At 42.0% G+C, this 22200-nt stretch overlaps 1 protein-coding gene across 3 annotated transcripts in view; it reads right to left on the minus strand.

Annotated features, from left to right (window-relative positions):
- The window catches only part of TMEM232 (transmembrane protein 232), a 122951-nt gene that overhangs the window by 23494 nt on the left and 77257 nt on the right, over window positions 1-22200 (minus strand). For all 3 annotated transcript variants that reach the window (XM_050945792.1, XM_050945794.1, XM_050945795.1), the window contains one exon: window positions 14432-14679. In XM_050945792.1, the coding sequence (XP_050801749.1) occupies window positions 14432-14679 (248 nt within the window). The remainder of the gene's footprint in view (window positions 1-14431; window positions 14680-22200) is intronic.

Below are 22200 nucleotides of genomic sequence, written 5' to 3' on the forward strand. Positions count from 1 at the left end.
TTTAGACATCAGTCCCCAGAATATTCAAATTATAAACAATGTTGCTAATTAGAACCAAGATGTTGCACTAAAATATTATGTAGTTCTACTTCTTAACTCTATCAAGCAGTAGTCAATAAATATATTTTTAGGCACTCTTCTCCTCCCCCCCCCTCCGCATTGTTAACACTAGATATCAGATGAATGTAACTTTTTTTTAATAGCTAAAATTTTGACTCATTGATACCACTCAAAATATCATCAGGTACAGATCAGATCACGATTTGCAAACATTGGCCTGATTATTTCATAACTATGATTGATACATTTTCACAGCACAGACTTAATAGAAGTAATTGGAAAACATTTTTAAGAACTAAGGATGGAAAGTGTCACTTCTACAGAAGACTGACTTTACGCTGCCATCTTGTGGCACAAGTTTTTTTTTTTAAAGGATAATCTTCAGGCTGGCGATATTACCCTCCACCTTAGCGAAGGCCGGTGCAGTTTGGAATATTCTGAGAACATACATAATTCAGCTGAAAGGAAATTATATTCATAAGATTGTTTTGGGTTCTTTGAGGTAATTTACCTCTTCTAATTATGTATTATAAGTTAAATGTTTATTTCCTGACTGTTTCCTACTCTTTTACTATGTTCCATATACCATAAAAGCAATACAGTCCAAATTTAATTCAGTGTGCAAATTAGATACAAAATTACACAGGCATTTTTGGCACTAGGCTGTAACTGCCTTTCCCTTTGAACATTAAGCTCTAGCTGTTTCATGTAATGAGCCAAACTTTATTCTCAGTTCCACATGGCAACCTTTCACTGTAAACCGTGGACTTGTGTGTGCACACAAACCCAGGACTGAATCTGATCCACTTTAGTAAGAGTCTGATGTACCATCCTCTGAAATACTTGTCCTTCAGGGATGTCCGATGGGGCTCTCACAGCCAGGTTTCCCCAGAGTCGTGTAGCAGAGTGCACATAATGAAAGGCACAGAACTGGGGATCTGCCTCACAGCAGCTAAGGAAGCTATCAACCACCATTTGCCCAACAAACTTATAAAATCTCCTGGAAAGGATCATATGGTTTTGGATTTTCTTTAGAACAAAATGTTAAGTACACAGGAAGGGGCTTTTTGTTGTTGTTTTTTATTAATTTAAACAAAAACCTTACCCCAAGAAGAGATTTTAACTCCAGAAAAAGAGGTACCAGAAACTCCATGGAGTTCACTAGAGACTTAGCTATTGCTCTTGAGGTTTTTTTGCATAGAACGTGCTCAGACACTGGTGATACGTGCTCAGACACTGATAACTACAGCATAATGTTCAAATCTTGTGTAAGACTGGTGGAGTAGTGTGAAGGCCTTGTGGGAGCTGGGAAAGACCAGGACTAAACATGTTATTGCAAATCTGTGCAACATGGTCCATTCCAAAAGCAAAAATATTGCTGCTCAAAGATTTTTATGAGCCCCAGGGATGCTTTGACTAAGAGGAGGTGAGCTGCAGCACAGGCTGGGATAATTGCCTTCAGTTTGTGTGCAGAATTCTAACAAGTGACCCCTAAGAGCTCCCTCAGGACCATCACTGTATCCTTTTATACAAATATTTCATGCTATCTCCAGGTAAATCATTTTAAAGAAGGTGTAATTGTTTTATGCAGTGGTGTTGTAGCCCTGTTGGTCCCAGGATATTAGAGACAATGTGAGTGAGGTAATACCTTTTATTGGAGCAACTTCTGTTGGTGAGAGAGACAAGCTTGTCTCTGTCTTTTGAGCTGTAGGTGTGTCATTCAGCATCACAATCTGAAAGCTCATATGGTGAGAAACAATCTTCACTATGGTGAAATATAGCATTAAACTCTCATGTTGCAGAGCAAATGGGGGAAATGACTGACAATGCCCTGAAAGATGGGGACAGAACCAGGGAGTAGCTGTCTTGTGCAACCCGTTCCTCTCCAACTACTGGTTGAATTCTTAAAACATTCTGGTTTTGTTGTTGTTTGTTTTTTAAACAAAGCTGTTTTTATTATATGCCTGTTAAAAAGTCTCATCACTGTATAAAAGGTGAATGGCAAAGGAAACATTAACCTGGGTAGTCAGGTACACTTGTGCTACACATAAAATAAAATATCTATTACTAAGCTGTTATTGACATAATGAAGGAGCAAACAACTAACAACAATCTCCAATTGCTTCTAATGTGTATGTACTCTTAAGTTCGCTTGGTTGTTTTTGAGTCACACGCTAATGTGAAAGTGTGTTGTAATGAAAATGTAGCAAGCTCTTCCCCTCATGCTTTTGGTTCCGTATGCTAGGTTTCAGTCTGAAGCAAATATTAGACCCTCTTATTGAAGGGCTTACAAAGTGAGTTACATTATTACAATTGTAAAAGCAAGGAGATAATTGGGCACAGTGCATATGAACTGCAATCCTGCTATGTGTTTGACTACATCTCTCATATCCACCCTGACTTTTATCCAGTCTGTCTCCTCACTGTATGCTCTGTTATTGATTTACCTTTTTTGACATGAAGAACTGTTACATGGCTCTCTCCACTGATTAAAATGACAACTGGTCTTTTTAAAATAATGCTCTTTACAGTGCTCAGAATGCTTGGCCTATTGGCGATGAGAATAATTAATTACAAAACTAAACTACAGAAGAGTGTAATCGCTTACTACTTACTCTTCCTGTTAAAGCTTCCTCTCACTATCCACTCCCACAACACTGATGAAAATGCTTTCAGGAACACCTGGCTGATTTCTAGGGGCCAGATTCTGCCATCCTCACTAATGCTAAGTGGTATCTTACTGTGCGAGGAACCCTCACTGAGTTCAAGATGACTAGACTGCTGGAAGATGCTACTCCTTGTAAGCAAGGGCTGCATAATCTGGCTCTAGGTGACTAGAACAGCACTGTGCTAATCCATTATCTGCAATATGATATGGCTTCCATTGTCTTCACTACATTGGGAATAAAAAAATGCGAACTCCTATGCAATGAATAAAACAATGGTTCTACTGGAAGAATAGTCTCCTTGCTTATCGCCACTCTAAGTAATTTCACGCTTCATAACAATGATTCTTAAAACATCACTTTTTGTTTACACAGTCCTGCTCCCACTGAAATAAGTGGGTAAATTCTTTTTGGACCCATTCAGGCAATCCTTACTTCCCAGCAAGCAGCACTTGCTCACGTATATAGTCCCAGTTGAGCTACCCATGTGACTAAGTGCTACCTAGCACAAGTAAGGATTCTGTAGAATCATGCATCTAAGAAACATTTGTGTCAGCATCTGAAAAACAATATTTAACAGATCAAAGGAAATAAAAATAGGGTATTACAAACAGGTTTCTTTTTGGCCTGGCAACAATCAAGGAGTGCTGTTTTTCTAGGGATTTTATTTTTGTATTTTTGTTTTTTTGTTTTGGTTTTTTTTAAGTGACATACTGTTAGAATGGTTGTGTCACAGCTGCTGTACCAGGCTGGATGTATTGTTTATAACAAGACCCGATGAAAAGACAGAGGCAAGGAGGATATGCTGGAAAACAATTCCACAGATGACACATTTGTCTGTGTGACATGGTTTCACTGAGTTTGCCTCTATATTCTTGACATTAGAATGTCTAATGGACAACTTGTTGAACTGAGTGACTGCTTAAAATATTTTACTTGGAAACTCAGGGACAACAAGCACATATTCCTGCCTAGAAGTAAGACAGCTGAGAAAAATGAGTATATATAGAGTTTATCACTACATAAGGCCAATAAAATAACTTAGGTGGGAGGAATTCTCCTTATCTCTAGTTTTTCAGTCTGTGTGGGCATCTTAATGTTAGCAATGCATTTGCCCCTTTGTCTGAACTTTTTTTTATCTGAACAAAAAGAAAACGGAAGGTGAGTGGGAATGACAGCTACTGTGCTCTGGTTAACAGTTAAGTATGTAGAGACAATTCATTTTACATATGATGGATGCTTAACAATTACTAATCTTAAATTGCAGTGGCACAGCTGGAGAGGGAAGTGGAAGCTGCTCAAGAAGATAAATGAATATGACAATTTATTAAAGATACATGGTTAGTGCTTGATGCAGCTCTACTCTTTTAAGGAACAAGTAGTGGATGAGTGGAAGAACACCTGAATCACTGTAAGAAGAGACTGAGAAAGGGAGACAAGTAATTGGGGGTTGGAATGAAGGAAGGGAGCTGTAATATACAGTGCATGACAGCTGGAAATAGACAATGTGGGTATGCTGTAGGGATAAGTATATTAAAGTGATATTACAGTTTGAAGGTGAGAAAGAAGCAAAGGGCTTTTGTCCATTGTGTTGAAAAGAAAGCAGAGAACTCAGCAAGTAACTAGGAGAAAAAGTTAAGGATGTTAAAGTGGAATAGATGAGGGGAGGAGCAAATTGTGCTCTCACTTGCATCCATGCAATTGCTATTAAGTCACTGACATGTAAATGCTTCTGGCCCTATGGGACAAGATCCTGAAGCACTGCGGGCAAGAGGTGTTTTGCCAGTGATTTCAGTGAGAGCAGATTTAGGCCCATGGTATGTAGTGAGACACCTATGGTCTTAATTGTCATTTTTTGTTTTTGATAGAGCAAAATCAAGCCCTTAGGGCTAGATTCCCAAAGAGATTTGAGCATTGCAATGCTAAGTATTGCAGCACCTAACGCTTAGATTACCCTGCTGCTTAGTAGAACTAGCAACACTGTGTTAGGCTCCTGATTTCTTATGCAAGGCCTGGGGTGCCTAAGAATGGAATTCACAGAAGCCAGCACATTGACCAGGGAGCTGCCTAAACTACCTGGTAGGAAATGCTGAGGAGGGGGGTGTGGCCTTAAACCCTGGCCCTCAGAGGTGTTTAGGTGCCTAACCCTACTCAGGATTCAGAGCAGTGAATCCTCTGCTGGAGTTATGTGCTTAAGGCAAGCTAGTCAGATTTTGTGCAAAACAAACAAACCCTGCAAAAACTGAGGAGGAAGTGCCCCCCACTAGGGAGCCCAGTGGTTAGAGCACTTTAGCCAGGATGTAGGCAAGCTGGGTTCAAATCCCTACTCTGCCTGACATGGAGCAGTGTTTTGAATCTCATCTTCCAGGTGAGTGCTGTAACCACTGGGCTATGAGGTATTCTGAGGGCAGGACTCTCAATCTCATGTTGAACCTGTGCCACTGTATGTAAATCATTAAATATTCACTGGGCAAAAGTGAGGTGACTGTATAGAAAAGTGGTTAGGGCACTCCTGGGAGGGACCCAGGTTCCAGTCCCTGTGCGTCAATGTATAACTAATCATTTATACAACATGGAACAGCTTCAACAGGAGAGGTTGAAGACCCATCTGAAAACATACTATAGCCCTCCCAGTCATTGTGGCAGTCATGTGGGAGGTGGGATTCAAGTTCCTGCTCCATCTTAGGCAGAGTGTGGGGATTTAAACCTGCATCTCCCACATCCTGGGTGAGTATTATAACCACTCCACTGTTGGGCAGAAAAGGTGTAAGAGGAGATGCCCCCTTGTGTGGATTTAGTTGTGCTCTGTGCGTGCTTCCTGGATCAAGCCCTGAAGGCAAAATAGATGGGGAAATACCTAGTCTGTGAATCCCACTGGGACTAAGACATTAATTAGGGACCAAGCTGCTGGATGATGTCAGGACTCAGGTGGCTGTGCACCTGCCGGCTGCTGAAATTCAGGCACCTGGAGGACTATAATGGAGAACACATAGGCACCTACAGGGTTAGGTAGCTGACTGATTTAGTGAATGGTAGTGGTACCAAAATGTTGCACTTTGCCACCTAAAGTAGCAGTTATGAACTTAAGTCCCTTTGTGGATCAAGCCTTTAACCTACAATTTTGACACGCAGCCTCAAGTATTAGTATCTGACAAAACACTTGAGAATAAAAGGAAAAGCACTTTGGGGAAAATTTTCTATTTGGTACTAGCTTACTCATGCTACTTCTCTAGACCCTATCACGGCTTCTCTCAGACGGACCTATTTGCTTATTTCTGTATTTCAAAAAAACTTTCTAAGCACACTCATCTAATTAAACAAGTTGCCAGTCAGCCTTTCCCATGTCAAGAAATGAAGGCCAAACTCAGTAAAGACATGTCACACAGAAAGATGTCATCTAAAAAGTTGTTTTCTAGCACTCCTCCTTTCCCTGACTGTCTTTTCATCGGCCCTATACTAGTTAGAATAAATCAAGCTTGCTGTCTATAAGGATGCCACTGATATAGCAGAGGGCTTAGACTATGGACACTAGCCTAGAGAAGTCTTAGAATGTTGCATGGCTCTTTTAACCCCTATTCTCCCGGAAGGAAGAGGCACACTTCTGGTCTCCCAGGTTTAAGAAATATCAATTCAACTGGAACAGGTGCAGAGAAGAACTCTAGCCCGATATAACGCTGTTCTCGGGAGAAAGAAAATCTCACCGCGTTATAGGTGAGATCGTGTTATATCAAACTTGCTTTGTCCCACTCTGTTCCTTGTTCCCTGACCATGCCCTCCAGAGACCCCTGTCCCCTGACTGTTCTGACCCCTAGCCATCCCCCCACCCGACCCCCTGACAGGCACTCACTGGCAGCGGCAGGAAGCAGAGCCACCCGGCCCCAGTCTGCTCCACTCTGCCAGCTCCCAGCTGTGGCGCTCCACTTCCTGCCATTGGTGAGTGCAGGGAGTTTGGGAAAAGGATGCCCCCCTGCACTCACCTGTGGTGGGAAGCGGAGGGACGCGGCTCCAGCCGTGACGCTGGGAGGCGGCTGGGGAAAGGTCCCACACTCACCTGCAGTGGGAAGTGGAGCACCACGGCTGGGAGCTGGCGGAGTGGAGCTGGCTGGGGCTGGGTTGCTTCGCTTCCAGCCACAGGTGAGTGCGGAGCGGTTGGGGAAAGGATGCCCGCCGCACTCACTGGCGGCGGGAAGCGGAGCACTGCGGCTGGGAGCTGGCAGAGTGGAGTGGACTGGGACTGGGCTGCTCCGCTTCCGCCGCTGATGAGTGTGGGGGAGATCCTTTCCCCCAAGTCCCCTCCCTGAGCCACATGGCTGCGGCCGGGTTGAGGGAAGCAGAGCGGGCTGCTCCTGGCTCCCTGCTAATCTTCCAGGCCACTCTGGGACTGCAGGGCCATCAGAAATGCCCTCCCACAGCTCCTGTCCCCCAGACCCTGGTAGGAGGAGCCCCTGACTGTCCCCGAAACCCTCTGCCTCTTATCGAACCCCTGGCCTGGCCCAGCACCCTTAACACGCTGCCCAGAGCAGCGTGTCAGAGCTTTACCACGTTGTATGCGAACCCGCATTATATCGGGTCGAGTTATATCGGGGTAGAGGTGTACTAGGATGATCAGAGGAATGGAGACTTAAGGAGGCTGGCTTATTTAGCTTAATAAAACAAAGGATGAGGGAAGACATGATTGCTCTCTATAAATACATCAGAGGGATAAATAGCAGGGAGGAAGAGGAATTATTTAAGTTAAGGCACAATGCTGGCACAAGAACAAATTGATATAAATTGTCCATCAATACGTTTTTGTCTGATTTCAACCCTAAGGTTTCTAACCATCAGAGGAGTGAAGTTTTGGAACAGTATTCAAAGGGGAGCAGAAGGGGCAAAAAAACCTAATTTGTTTTAAGACCAAGTTTGAGAAGTCATAGAGAGGATGGTATGTTGCGATTTCCTACAGTGGCATATGGCCCATCTGCAACAGCTAGTAATTAATATCTCCAACAGTCAGAGATGGAGAAGGCTGTGAGTTATTACGTGGAATTCTTTCTCAGGTGTTTGGCTGGTCAGTCTCCTCCACATGCTCCAGGTCTAACTGATCACTATATTTGGGATCAGGAAGGAATTTTCCTTGAACCCGTATTGGCAGAGATCCTGGGTTTTTTTCACCTTCTTCTGCAGCATGGGGCATGGGTCACTTGCTGGTTTGAACTAGAGAAAATGGTGGATTCTCTGTAACTTGAAGACTTTAAATCAAGATTTGAAGACTTCAGTAACTCTGCCAGAGGCTATGGACCTACTACAGGAGACAGTGGGTGAGGTTCTGTGGCCAATGTGCAGGAGGTCAGACTAGATGAACATGGGATGGTCCTTTCTGGCCTCCAGGTATATGCGTCTACAAGTAGAGGCATTGGCTGTACAGGGGGCATGGGCCGTTGACTCAACTTATTTCAGGTCAGCCTCCACCAGCAGGGCTCTGGGGGTACATTTCTCCTGCTCTTCTGCTAGGTGATCATAATGGTCCCTTCTGACCTTAAAGTCTATGAGTAGTGATAGACAATTTTTACCTCCTTATGTTTGGCTTGATACACCCTTGCTGGCATATCTAGTCTCTTATTTCCTAAGGAAGACACTGTAGAAATAGCTAGAAAATGGAACTAATTTGTTTATAGCCTGGCTAGAAAGGAAATGTGTTTGCCCTAAACCTTTTTCATCTGACTTCTTTTAATATTGTTTTTCAGATGCTAACACAGTGAGGCAGTCTGTCAAAATTAGTATCCACTGCTGGCACAATTTTTTCCTTTGTTTGGAAAAACAAATAACTATAAAATAAAAATGCACACATTTCTCCACATTATCAGGTCAGCAGAACTTGTACTGACTGGTGGGGGCAGGGGCAGAGGAGGGATGCACACACATCTGGCTCTACTCTTTCTGTATTTAAGCTTTAGCAAATACAATCAGTATTTAAACTATAACTATGGGCCTCTAGCTACTCCTTTTTGACTTCCATGTGCCTCTCTTTGGCTGTTAAATTCTGAATGAGTTTTCTTATCACACCTAACACAGGCCAGCATGGTAACTGAGAAGAGTTTATGCAATAAATAACCTTTAACTGGCTGGAACTAAAGGCTCAAAGCAGCTACTCAACATACTTATTTATTTGTTTAGAAATATATAGCGTCACCTGTCTCTAAAGCAACTAGGTGCTATACATCAGTAAAAGCACTCAATAACCAATCAACAGGCTAACAGCACACCTGCTTCTTTATAAACCACATTCCTTATTATAAAGTTAAATGAAAAGCCTGGCTAAAAAAAGAGTTTGTGCTGTTCCCTGATGCTTGCCAAGCAGGTTCAGATGGACTGCCAGCCTGAGTAGGTCCTTCACAATGCTCTGACTGGAACTGGCTGTGAGAGTGATCTGGCAGATCTTTACTCCCAGAGCGGGATATTGGTGAAGAGACGGTCTCTCAGATAGCTGGGTTACAGAACACTTTGGTTTTAACTGACACCACCATCTGCTACTAATATCTAGCACAGATCACTGAGGGCTAGTGTTATGCCCTCAAATGTTTGTTACACTTCAGGGGAGTAGCTGTATGAGTTTGAGTCCTTTTCAAGGATTGCTCTAAGCAGAATGTATGGTAGTACTCTAGCCTTGATGTTAAAGTCATAGACCTCTGTGAGGAGGTCTTGTTGAGGAGGAACAGCAGCACACAAGGATAACCATAGATGAAAAGTGCACTTACATTGCCCAGCTGTCACCTGAGACTCTAAAAGCAGTGAAAGATCCAGAATGATTAAGAAGACTGCAAACCACATCGGCAAAGTGTAGACGAACACTCTGATGCATAACCAGGACTGACAATATACCTTCACCTTTCTTTCTAGATAGAGTAGATATTGGGTAGGTATGAGATGGAAATAACTATGGGCCTGCTTCCTCTGGTCTGCTAATGTCACTGTGTAAGCCGGACAAAGTGGCCAGAGATAGCTAATGGAGATTTCTTTCTTCACAGAGGAACTCTGCACTGGTGGGAGGCTGGTGGATGTGGCTCCAGTGTAAGGAGAGGGAAGCAGTATTTTGGTGTGGGGAAGGGCCAGGAGGCAAGGAAGTGGGGGCGTGGTAGAGTAGTTAACCTACTGCTTTCTTACACCAGGGCTGATGACACAAGATGAAAGAGTTCCAACTGGTTCTCAGATACAATGGAAAATCAAATATGACATGTTTCAGCAGTTAGGTTTCTAGTATTTTGCAGTATGTGAGATGCCTCACAGTTTATCACTCTCTTTTTGTCAGAGCTTTGCTGCTGTACTTAGGCTGTGGCATGACTCAGTGTGGGGGTTGGTTTGTTTTTAAATCAGTAATTAACCTGCCTTTCACTTCACTGAGAGGCAGGTCACAAGTCATGAAGGTGCTGCAGTCCCATCTCATTTCATATCAGTAATTTCCTTTCCCTTGGATTCTCCCATGCACGATATTTTGAAGCAGCTGAAAAGAATATTTTTAAATTGGTTGGTTGTATTGAGCTGGACATGGAGTTCCTATTACAGTAAGAATATTGGCCCAGATCTTCAGCTGGTGTAAACTGGCATGGCTCCATTGGCTTCTCTTGCCCCTGACTCTCCTTCCCAGCTCCTTTACATTGCTGCAGCATCACTGGCTACATGGGGATTCTCCTAGCGTAAGGGGAGTATCCAGGTGGCCATCCCATGGCCTGGTGCCAGATGGAGGGGATATGTCAGAGCATGTCTGAGAGAAAAGGGGCATAGCAAGAGGATCACTGTGATCCCTCAGTGCCTGAAAGGGGGGAGGGATGTTGCAGACAGGCACATCTTAGAACAGCTCTGAGGCCCATTTGCTTGAGTTGATAAGGGTGGTGGTTGAGGGTGCCAGCCAAAATGAGCAGATCATTGAAGAGGGCTGTAGGCAAAAGTTGACAGAGGCCTAATTTAACTTGCACATGTTGAGCATCACACAGTTTTAGGCTTCAAAGAGAAGGTTCAAGCACTTTTACAAGGATATTATTGGCTGCAAATCTAGGTTATGAGGGTCTGAAAATCCATTTCCACAAACTTGTCTCTGTTCAGTGAGCCTACCAGGCCACATATTGCTTTCAGAACCTGAATTACGGTAACTGTTATGAATTATTTTCTGGATCTTGAATCAGCAGTGCATGACTTCAAAAACTAGCATCAAGAATTTCTGGATTATAGTCCTCCTTCTTTAGGCAACAGACAGTAGTCATACTTCAGTTTAGATCTGACACATTTTGCCTTTGATAATGTGGAAAAAGTCATGCTTTATTTATTGCCAAAAGTTGTTGCATGTTTATATGTAGCTGTCTCATCTAAGGATATTTTCACCATTGCTATGCGTTGGTCTCTAAGAATTTACCACCCTTCAGAAAGCCTAGCTTGTCAGGATTATTTGTAGCTGAAAGAACCCTTTTTTAAAAAAAAAAAATCCTTTAGTCATATTAGAGTATGACCTTTACTATGCTAGTCTGAAATGAAGTTGTATAGATATTTAATTCCTTCGAGTTAGAAATTGATGTTTCATGCTGACCTTGGACATGCTTTCTATTTTTACGCTAAATTGTTCTGAGTGAAGGTGACTTCTTAATTACATAATAGCAATTATATAATGCCTTTCACCTTCAAGGGGCTATACAAATATTAACTAACCTAACACACTATAGCAATTCAAAAATAAAATGAGGAATAGAGTATGGCACAAAAAAAAATCTGTACAGCACGAACAAGTAAAGAAAATTATGATATATACACTGATCATATTGGGTCAAATCTTCAAACTAACCTCTAAGCATGGTTTGTTCTCTCACTCCCACTTTGCTATTTATGCATGAAATTGTGCACAGACCTGGTAATCTCATACCTATTTATGCACTCTACATGTGCACTGAGAATCATATTTTCTGGGGGCAAGAGAGGAATTAATAACCAAACTGCATGTAAGACCAAAAAAGCCATATGCATACAAGGCTTAACTGAAGTTTTTAGGAGCCCTGCAGTCCTTTCACACACACACTACCTTATATACAACTGAGACATTTAATGTTCATTTTTGTAACTCTCTTTTTGTACCAGGATTAGTAGTAAAATATTGGAATTTTGCCCATGCACTGAATCTTTTAAACTTGAGGCTGGACATTTCATTTCCTCCTGGAATAAAATACATGTTTACTAATATAACTGAGATCCTTGACATTACTTTCATATGTGGCAGGATGACAGGACTGGGCCAAAAAGATTTCATTTAAATCAGTGTACAGTCCTGAATTATCTTTTTTTTACTTTGATTATTGGATACCTTCCTGAAAACTGGGTTGCTATATCACCTGATTCAAAAGGAACTTTGTCCCTCAAAAAGTAATAGCAAAAAATATTAAGTATATTAGAAGCAGGAAGCCTGCTAAACAACCAGTGGGGCCACTGGATGATCAAGATGTTAAAGGACCACTCGGGGACGATAAAGCTGTTCCAGAGAAACTAAATGAATTCTTTGTATCAGTCTTCACAGCTGAGGATCTGAGGGAGATTCCCAAACCTGAGCCATTATTTTTAGGTGACAAATCTGAGGTACTGTCCCAGATTGAGGTATCATTAGAGGAGGTTTTGGAACAAATTGCTAAACTAAACAGTAATAAGTCACCAGGACTAGATGGCATTCACCCAAGAGTTCTGAAGGAACTCAAATGTGAAATGGCAGAACTACTAACTATAGTCTGTAACCTATCATTTAAATCAGCTTCTGTACCAAATGGCTGGAGGATAGCTAATGTGACACCAATTTTAAAAAGGGTTCCAGAGGTGATCCCAACAATTACAGGCCAGTAAGCCTGACTTCAGTACTGGGCAAACTGGTTGAAACTATAGTAAAGAACAAACTTGTCAGACACGTAGATTAACATAATTTGTTGTGGAAAAGTCAACATGTTTTTTTGTAAAAGGAAATCCTGCCTCACCAATTTGTGAGAATTCTTTGAGGAGGGTCACCAAGCATGTGGACAAGGGGGAATCCAGTGGATATAGAGTACTTAGATTTTCAGAAAGCCTTTGACAAGGTCCCTCACCAAAACCTCTTAAGCAAAGTAAGCTGTTATGGGATAAGATGGAAGGTCCTCTCATGGATTGGTAACTGGCTAAAAGATAGGAAACAAAGGGTAGTAATAAATAGTCAGTTTTCAGAATGGAGAGTGGTAAATAGTGGTGTCCCCCAGGGGTCTGTACTGGGATCAGTCCTATTCAACATATTCATAAATGATCTGGAAAAAGGGTTAAACAGTGAGGTGGCAACATTTGCAAATGATAAAAAATTACTTAAGATAAGTCCCAGGCAGACTTGGAAGAGCTATAAAAGGATCTCTGTGCAACATATAAAATATAGTTAGGATTACATTTTGCCATGTGCATTACTGTGCATTTATCAACATTGAATTTCATCTGCCATTTTGTTGCCCAAAGATCCTTTTGTAGCTCTTTGCAGTCTGCCTGGGAATATATATATAAATAAAATGATGGGGTCTAAATTAGCTGTTACCACTCAAGAAAGAGATCTTGGAGTCATTGGGAATAGTTCTCTGAAACCATCCATTCAATGTGCAGAGGCAGTCAAAAGCAAACAATATTGGGAATCATTAAGAAGGGGATAGGTAAGACAGAAAATATCATATTGCCTCTATATAAAACCATGGTACACTCACATCTTGAATACTGCATCCAGATATGGTTGCCCCATCTCATAAAAGATATATGAGAATTGGAAAAGGTACAGAAAAAGGGCAACAAAAATGATTAGGGGTAGAGAACAGCTTCCGTATGAGAAGAAGTTAATAAGACTCGGACTTTTCAACTTGGAAAAGACATGAGTAAGGGAGGATACGATTGAAGTCTATAAAATCATGACCGATGTGGAGAAAGTAAATAAGGAAGTGGTATTTACTCCTTCTCATAATACAAGAAGTAGGGGTCACCAAATGAAATTAATAGGCAGCAGGTTTAAAACAAACAAATTGACTGCATTTTGTGAAGAAATACTTCCATCTGTGGAACTCCTTACCAGACAATGTTATGAAAGCCAAGACTATAACAGGGTTGAAAAAAGAACTAGATAAGTTCATGGAGGATAGGTCCATCAATGGCTATTAGCAAGGATGGACAAGGATGGTTTCCTTAGTCTCTGTTTGCCAGAATGGGCGACAGTGGATGGATCACTTGATTACCTGTTCTGTTCATTCCCTCTGGGGAACCTAGTATTGGCCCCTGCAGGAAGATGGGATACTTGGCTAGATGGACCTTTGATCTGATCCAGTATGGCCATTCTCATGTTCTTAAAATAAATTCAGAAAGTCTTTAATTGTATAACTTTGGTGTGCAAAATGTTTCCTTTTTCAAAAGACCTTATTCTTAAACCTAATAATGCATGAGGCTGAGATGACATACAGGCAGGCAACTCCAATGCAAAGCATACAAGCCTTTTAACATAAAAATTACACATGATCCAGACTAATTTTACTCCAAATATATTTTGCTGAACTTTTTCAGATGCTGAATTCAGGGGACTAGAGAGTGTTGTAAAAATTTTAAATATAAATGTCATTAACTTGGGAACTATATATCTCCCTTATAAACAGAAGAATAAAAGAAGTGTGTGAAGGGGAAGGGACAGAGGTTTATATGTAGGAAACAAATACCTTAGAGAAGAACGTGCAGTTCTTTTCTCCACATCGCACTGCTCTGAGTGCTGATACTGCATAGGAGATAGCTTCTGTTTAGGTTTGCTTGGAAGAGGGATGCTGGGATAAATGGGTGGCAAGTAGACCTGGGAGAGTATATTGGCAACTCTCCAGCCCACATACTGGCAGGAGGTTAAGGTCCTGGAAGATGATGGAGCATTTGCACTTGAACTAATAAAAGGATTTGCTGGACCATTTGCTTCAGCCTGTTGAATGAAAAGGAAAAACAAAATTAAACCTACCACAATAAACTGCTAGAAACAAGGTAATGGCAAAAATGATCTGGGATATAATCTATCTACAGAGAGAATTATAAATAAGGCATGTAGTGTTTTTCTGTTTTCCATGGCTCACTTTGATTCAGTGCTTCTCCTTTGAGTCAGTATATGGGGTGAGGTAAGGGAAATAAAAGGTATACAATAGATTATTTGCTTACGTTCATAGAACAAAATGATGAAAATAAGAACTCCTGCATTTTCTTCCTCTTTGAAAACATTAATAGGCACTTCTCAGTTTTAATAAGTTAATACTTTTTAATAGCAGTTTAAATCTCACCTTTTTATATCTTTTTTCTTTTTTGTGATTAGAAACCTTTTTTACAGAGCCTTGTGAAGGCATTTTCAATAACTCTCCATTCTTACAAACAGGCATTCTGTAAACTTTTAGAGGCACGGTTTGAAATATGGCCTCAAACTGCATGTGCAGTAGAGCATGAAAACAGGTAGTTTTGTGCACACAAAGTAAAACAGAATTTGAGTACATGACATACACATGTAAAATGTTCATTTCCAATTATTGCTAATTTAGTTTTATATATGCAGATAGAGAAACATGAAAAATATGTGCACTCAGTTTCAGAAACTTTGAACTTTGTCCCTCCCATTTAAATGGGACTTTGTGTGTGCCAATATACTGCTGTGCTGATAGACATAACTGTTTTGATTGAATATCTGAAACTATCCCTCAATCCAGAAGGATATTAGCTATACAAAAGATAAATTACCAACTCTGAACAGAGACAGGATGGGTGAGATAATATTTTTTATTGGCTCAGCTTGTTTCTCTTGCCAACAGAAGTTGGTCCAATGAAAGATATTACCTCACTCTCCTTGTCTCTCTAATGTTCTGGGACTGACATAGCTACAAAAATACTGCATACAAATTCGACACAGTTTTTGGGAGAGGAATGACTTTGTTTGTTTGTTTGTTCTTAGTTTTTTATATTTTAATAGTAACAACCAAAACCCACTAGTATCATGTTTCTGTTCCTGTTGTTTTGTTTTGGTGAGGTCCTTGACTGTTTTTAATTACTTTTCTTCTCTGAGGATGTTTTAACTTAGAGATGCCCATAAGGCATCTATTTCTTTGTCAGAATCTGGTTATAACCATTGAAGCTGTTAGCTTCAAAATGTCACACAATGTTATAATCAGTCACTTTTTTTATGTTCATAATATAATTGCTCGTTATCGAAAGTAATTAGGATGTTGCATCCTGTCTATTCTGTTTTAAAATACCAATGAGAAACTATTTACTGAATGTTATAAATCTTTGCGTAGCCCTTTACCAGTCAGACTTCATTTTATATGCCTCTCAATCCTTGTAAAGGTGAACAGATTGACATTGATACAAAAAAAGCTTTCTTCATTCCATCATACTTCTTAGCATTACTGAAGTCTGATTTTTGGGTAACATTTATTAATGTCATTATGTAGGTACATTTAAACAATTAAGAGTTAGTAACTGTACAACTTGTTACTTCATTTTACTTCAGTTCCTAAACCTTTTAATTTTTTTATAGCAGCTTCTGCTAGTCACACAGCCATAACTATTTAGTGACAGCATTTCCATTATAAATCCTGGTTTTGTTTTATTTTCCTCAAGCATTTATAACTGAGTTGTAAATATTCATTCTATGCACAGACTCAGCATACAATTTCCCATCAAATTTGCCTGTGTACAAATGTAATTAAAATTGTTTTGGCTGTCTTTAACACAGAAATGGGGAAAATACTACAGCATTTCATTTCTGACACTTTATGAACCCTTGTCTCTCCTCAGTAGAAGAACTGTGAACATGGAACAACTATACATGAGCTTGCTTTCCCTAGTGAATAGAGAATGTGTTCACTGTCAGTCACACCTTTTATTTCTTTTGGGTATATGAAAAAAAATAAGTAAGTCTCTGGATTCGAGCCTGTGGCAAACAGAACCACTGTAGATTTTCCCTCATGTTCACGGTGGAACTAATATGCAACCTCTTGCTTTAGGGTCAACATATTACATTAGTCTCTCTGACAGTGATTCACCCTTTCCCTGAAGGTGATTTCTACATGACAAGATAAGTGGTAATCTGCTGTTTTTAAAACCAAAACAAATATTTTTGTTCACGTTGGTAGTTTTTCCAAGTCCTTCATGGAGCCCTTACCAAACTCTGTCTCCCCTTCTGAAAGGTCCAGTACAGTTACAACAACCCTCTTCTGACACAGGAGACCTAGACTTAACTCTCCTTAGAACCTATCAGTGCTGCACTTTGTGAGGACCAAAGAGAGTTGCTAGAGAGTGATGTAAGCTAATTCAGAACTGTCTGTGGCCATAACCCTCAGCTCCAAGCCAGTTCCTTTGTGCCTTTCCAGTGGTGTGAAGGGACTAGAAAGCACCTGGATCTTCTCTCACTGTTAAGGTGTCCACAGTGGCATAGATACTTTCCATGCCATTCTCCCAGCAGTCCCCAGCAAAGAGGAACCAGGGTGGTTATTGGGTTGGAGGGGGAAATGGGGCATAACCATAATACAGCTTTTCTCCATCAAAGTGGATGGCCCTTTGTAGCTACTGAAAGTTGTGGTTAGTCTAGAGCAGCTGTGGGGTTTTCCTAATCTATGCCAAGGATCAAATTGCCCCCGGGTAGCAAGAGGAGTGAGGAGGTAACCCTGCCCAAAGTTGCACCCAGTAGCAATTAGGCTGGAGGCCTCTGACTTTAGGAGGAAACTTTAAATGACTGACATCTGTTTCAGTAAATAGCACTTTCTATCCTTGAACTACAGCACAAATGTGGGTGTAAGGCAATGAATCCATGAGGCTGGCTCTCTCAGTCTGGAAAGTTATTTATATTTTGTTCTTCCTGTACCCATTACTATAATATAATTCAGTAGCATAAAATATGTAAAAGACCGACTTTTATAAAAGGGAACTATGCAAAATATTAATGGGTCATAAATGGCAAGAATGAAGTCAGTTGTATATATGAGGAGTCAGAGAGAAAGTGGAAGGAAAAAACCTTTAAATATTTCAGTTTTTCTAGCAGATGGTAGAAAGTACTTAGAAATGATGACTCTTCCTAGATGTTCCAGCATATGCTGTAGAATTGCCCATACAGTAAAGCCTTGCTCATTGCAAATCTCCCAGGAACTATCACAATCAAAGTACATCAATTAACATTTGCTTATTATGCTAGTGTGTGTATGTGGCAATTTTCTATTTTCCTCTCATACATTAGGGTCACAATTTAGTCTGGATTATTGATTTGCCAAATGAAGGTCTCAGAGTTTAGGGCTCTGTTTCTGCTTCTCTGTAAATATCTGCATTTATTATTTTTGGACTGTGAGTAACAATGCACGTTTGAGTCTTGTTAGCAAACGCATGTCCATAGCATGATACCAATTTCACTGGCATGAAACTGGGATCTTATGAGAGGTTGGAGACATCTGGTGTGACTGGATCCCTGGGGTGCAGCCTGGAACTGTGGCACAGCTGTGCCCTTAACTCTCCAGCCTGGGCTTATATCTCACAAAGCCTCCAGGTGCTATTATCACTCAGCACAACTGCATGTGGAGCCCCACACCCAGCTAGATTGCATGAATGCTCCCAGAGCCACTCATGAATCACACAGAGAAAGGAACCAGCCAAATCCCCCCATCTCCCAGCACTGTACCTCAGGAATATATTGTCTTGCACTGCCCAAGACTAATTTAATTGGTTTGCCACTTCATCAATGGAAAGTGGACATAGGACTAGCCTTTGTAAACCAGAGCAGATTTACCAGGCACTTCAGGCAAATTCACGGGTAACGATAAACAGTAAAATAAGTTTATTGATTACAAAAGATAGATTATAAGTGATAGGCAAAAAGTCAATGTGGTTACCAAAAGAAAATATAAGGACACAATCTAAATTCTCAACCCTATTAGACTGGGCAACTTCTAGATCAGAGGTGGGCAAAATATGGCCCCTGGGCCACCTCCAGCCTGCGGGAACCTCCTGCCCAGCCCCTGAGCTCCTGCACTGGGAGGCTAGCACCAAGCTCCTCCCCTGCTGTTCCCCCTCCCATGAAGCCTCAGCTTGCTCCACTGCCAGCGCAATGCTCTGGGTAGTGGGGCTGCGAGCTCCTGGGGCAGTGCAGCTGCAGAGCTGGGGCCTGACCCGGTGCTCTGTGCTGCACGGTGGCGTGGCTGGCTCCAGCCAGGCAGCGCGGCTATAGCACCGCCAGCCACTGGTGCTCCAGGCAGTGCAGTGGCAGGGCAGGGAACGAGGGGGTTGAATAGAGTTCAGAGGAGTTTGGGGTGGTGATCGGGGAGTGGAGATGTGGATAAGTGTCGGGGCGGTCAGAGAGCAGGGAACAGGGGGGTTGAATGGGGGCAGGAGTCCCTGGGGGCAGTCAGGAAGATGGGGGGAGTTGGATGGGGCGGCGGGGGGCAGTCAGGGGACAGAGTATGGAGGAGTTGGATGGGGCAGGAGTCCCAGGGGCACGGTCATGCAGGGGAGAAGCAGGGAGGGTCAGATAGGGGGCAGGGCCATGCCTGGCTGTTTGGGGGGTGTAGCCCCCGCTAACCGGCCCTCCATACAATTTTGGAAACCCAATGCGGCCCTCAGGCCAAAAAGTTTTCCCGCCCCTGTTCTAGATTAAGCAGTTTTCTCACCCCACTGGATACTGAAGCTCATAGTACGCAGGTGTGAGACTACACCCCATAGTAGGAAGTGAGCCTAAGAAATAAGCCCTTGTATAAGAGGCCTGGTATGAGGCAGGACCTGCTCACAGAATTTAGGAAGAACAGGACTGATATTTCAGAAATACACATTCCTAAGACGTGCTAGTCAGAGTGCTCATGCAAACACACCCTGATATCAAGTGTTACTAGAATATCTCAGTATCAAGAATGGTACAAAAACATTTCCCAAGGATAACAGGAACACACAGACCTCTTCAAAAAGATACGGTCAGGATGACAGTACGTAACAGAGATGTTTTGATTGAACCAACATGTACAAGATGATGGGTGAAAACTAGCGATGTCAGGGGCAGCACTAATATGTTTGTATCAGGGTATAAAGACGAATCTCAGAGGGAGTATCTTTGGCCAGCCTAGGGAGCAGTGGAAAGTCCCGCAGCTGACTGAGCTGCGTCCATTGTCAGTCATGAGCATATATGTCTTAGTATCCTCGTAGAATCTGCCAGGTGCTATTACCATGCTTCATCAACAATAAACCAGGCCACGTGTCTTCATTGAAAATCCAGTCTCTGGATTTATTGGGCAGTTTAACTGAGGTATGCTATCTCCGCTCTCTGTGCAGAGCTGGGACAGCACACTGAATGAACACACACACAGCCAACATCTGACCACAGCCCCAATATTCTTCATAGAGATATTATGCTTATGGCCTATCTATGATGTATTTTATACAAGATAGGTCATGTGAGGTATCATTGAAAAGCTTATGATTTACTGAATATGATTATCCTATTTGTATGCATGTATCATTTTTGTATCTGAAGTTAAGAATATTGTCTATGGATCTATTACAAATGTGTTTACATCTGGGGAATGCCCACTAGACCGAATGCAATCAGTCTAGATGTCTCGCTGGGAAGGGCCATTGGAGAGAACAATAGGTCTTAGAAGATGCTAATCACCCACTTGAAGCCTTCCTGGGGATTGTGCAAACAGCCTCTGAGCCAGGGACATGTGACCAAGTTACCTAGTACTGAACTCCATGATACTGGTGTTTTTTCCACTGACTGGGGGGTGGGAATCAAACTAGGAGACACAGGATTCCCACCATATGCAAAAACTATTTAAAGCAGAGGAGTGACATCATCATGTTTTGTTCTTCATTGACTCTCCACCCAAGAAAGAGGACTGCTGGAAACACCTGAGAACAAAAAGACTGCATTGGGGAGAAGGGCTGAGCCCAGGCTAAAGGGTTGTCTGGGTTGTCTGTGAAAGATATATCTGGAATTTTAAGCTGAAAGCAAATGTAGCTTGCCTTCAAGACTCTCTGCAGTCTGCCTAAAACAACATTTAGGGTGAGAATGTGCTACTTATAACCAGTTTCTTTAGTATATTAATCTTAGATTGCATATTTGTTTTATTTGCTAGTTAATCTGCTTTGATCTGTTTGCTATCCCTTATAATCACTTAAAATCTATCTTTGTAGTTAATAAACTTGCATTTGTTTTATCTAAAACCAGAGTCTCTGGAAATCATAACTAGGGGCAAAAAGCTGTGTATATTCCTCTCCACATTGAGAGAGAGGGCGAATTTCCTGAGCTTATGCTGTACAGTTCTCTGTGCAGTGCAAGATGGTATAATTTTGGGTTTACACTCCAGAGTGGGGGTGCACTTGAGTAATTGGGTTGTTCCTTAGCTGAGCCTTCTCATGAAGAGCTGTTCTCAGTATCTGTGTGTATAGTTGCAGCTGGGTGTGTCTCTACCTGTATGTGTACTGGTAAAGTGCAGTCTGAAGCCTGGGGAAGGGCTTGACAGGCTGCAAAACAGTACAGTGTTAAGGGAACCCAGGCTGATGTGTTAGGTGGGCTCAGTGGTACCCCAGTTCCAGGTGGCACCCCAAAGGGGGGAAGAACCTGTCACAACAGGTTTCACCATTGAAACCTGGGCCAGTCTCCTCTGTTTGAATCTTCAGTCTTCTGAGTGTCCTTGTTACTTGCAGCAAAGGAGTGAGGTAGGAGAAAGGCAAAGCATGGGGCCATGGTGTTATGTTTTATACCCTTAGTCCATGTGCTTGGAGAAACCAAGTCCAGGCATGTCTGGTGGGCATTGCTGAGTCCCCAGGCAAGGTTGAGCAATGCCCCTGGTGTGCTCTTATGCAGCTGAGTCATTGAATTGGTTCTCCCGTGCTGGACAGTGGCTGTTGATGGTTGTTTGATACCTGCCCAGCATTGGTTACTTTCCTTGCTCACGTCTTTGTGGAGCTATTATCTGGTTGATTCCCCAACTTACAGCATGTTTTACTGACAATCATACAATACAATCTCATAACTTCCCATGTACTAATTATATACATATTTAGATAAAACAGTGACTTCCAGTAGATCATAAACTTCCCCCTGATACCTTACATGGCATGCTTTACATGCGAGGTCACAATTATATATAAATGAGGAATATGGGGGTTACAGGGCACTCCTCCCAAGATATAAAGTGTCACACTGGTGTGCCCAGATCTGTAACCACGCGTGCACCCTATGAGGATGTGAATTTTCAAAATGTTTGCAAAAACTGCTAAATCAGCCACTTCCACTCGTATTAACAGGCAACTCAGACACTGGTGAGTTGCACCTGCCAGAAGGGGATAATAGGAGTGTGCCTGTGGAAACTTATCCACCAGATAATTTTCAAAGGGGGTCTCTGTATCCTAAAGGGCTAGTGCAGCCCCAGCAGTGTGCACCCGAAACTGCACCTCAGAGTGACTACAGCAGGTGACTGCTTCACAC

The sequence above is a fragment of the Gopherus flavomarginatus genome, chromosome 3 (genome assembly GCF_025201925.1).
Source record: "Gopherus flavomarginatus isolate rGopFla2 chromosome 3, rGopFla2.mat.asm, whole genome shotgun sequence".
Classification (NCBI taxonomy): domain Eukaryota; kingdom Metazoa; phylum Chordata; order Testudines; family Testudinidae; genus Gopherus; species Gopherus flavomarginatus.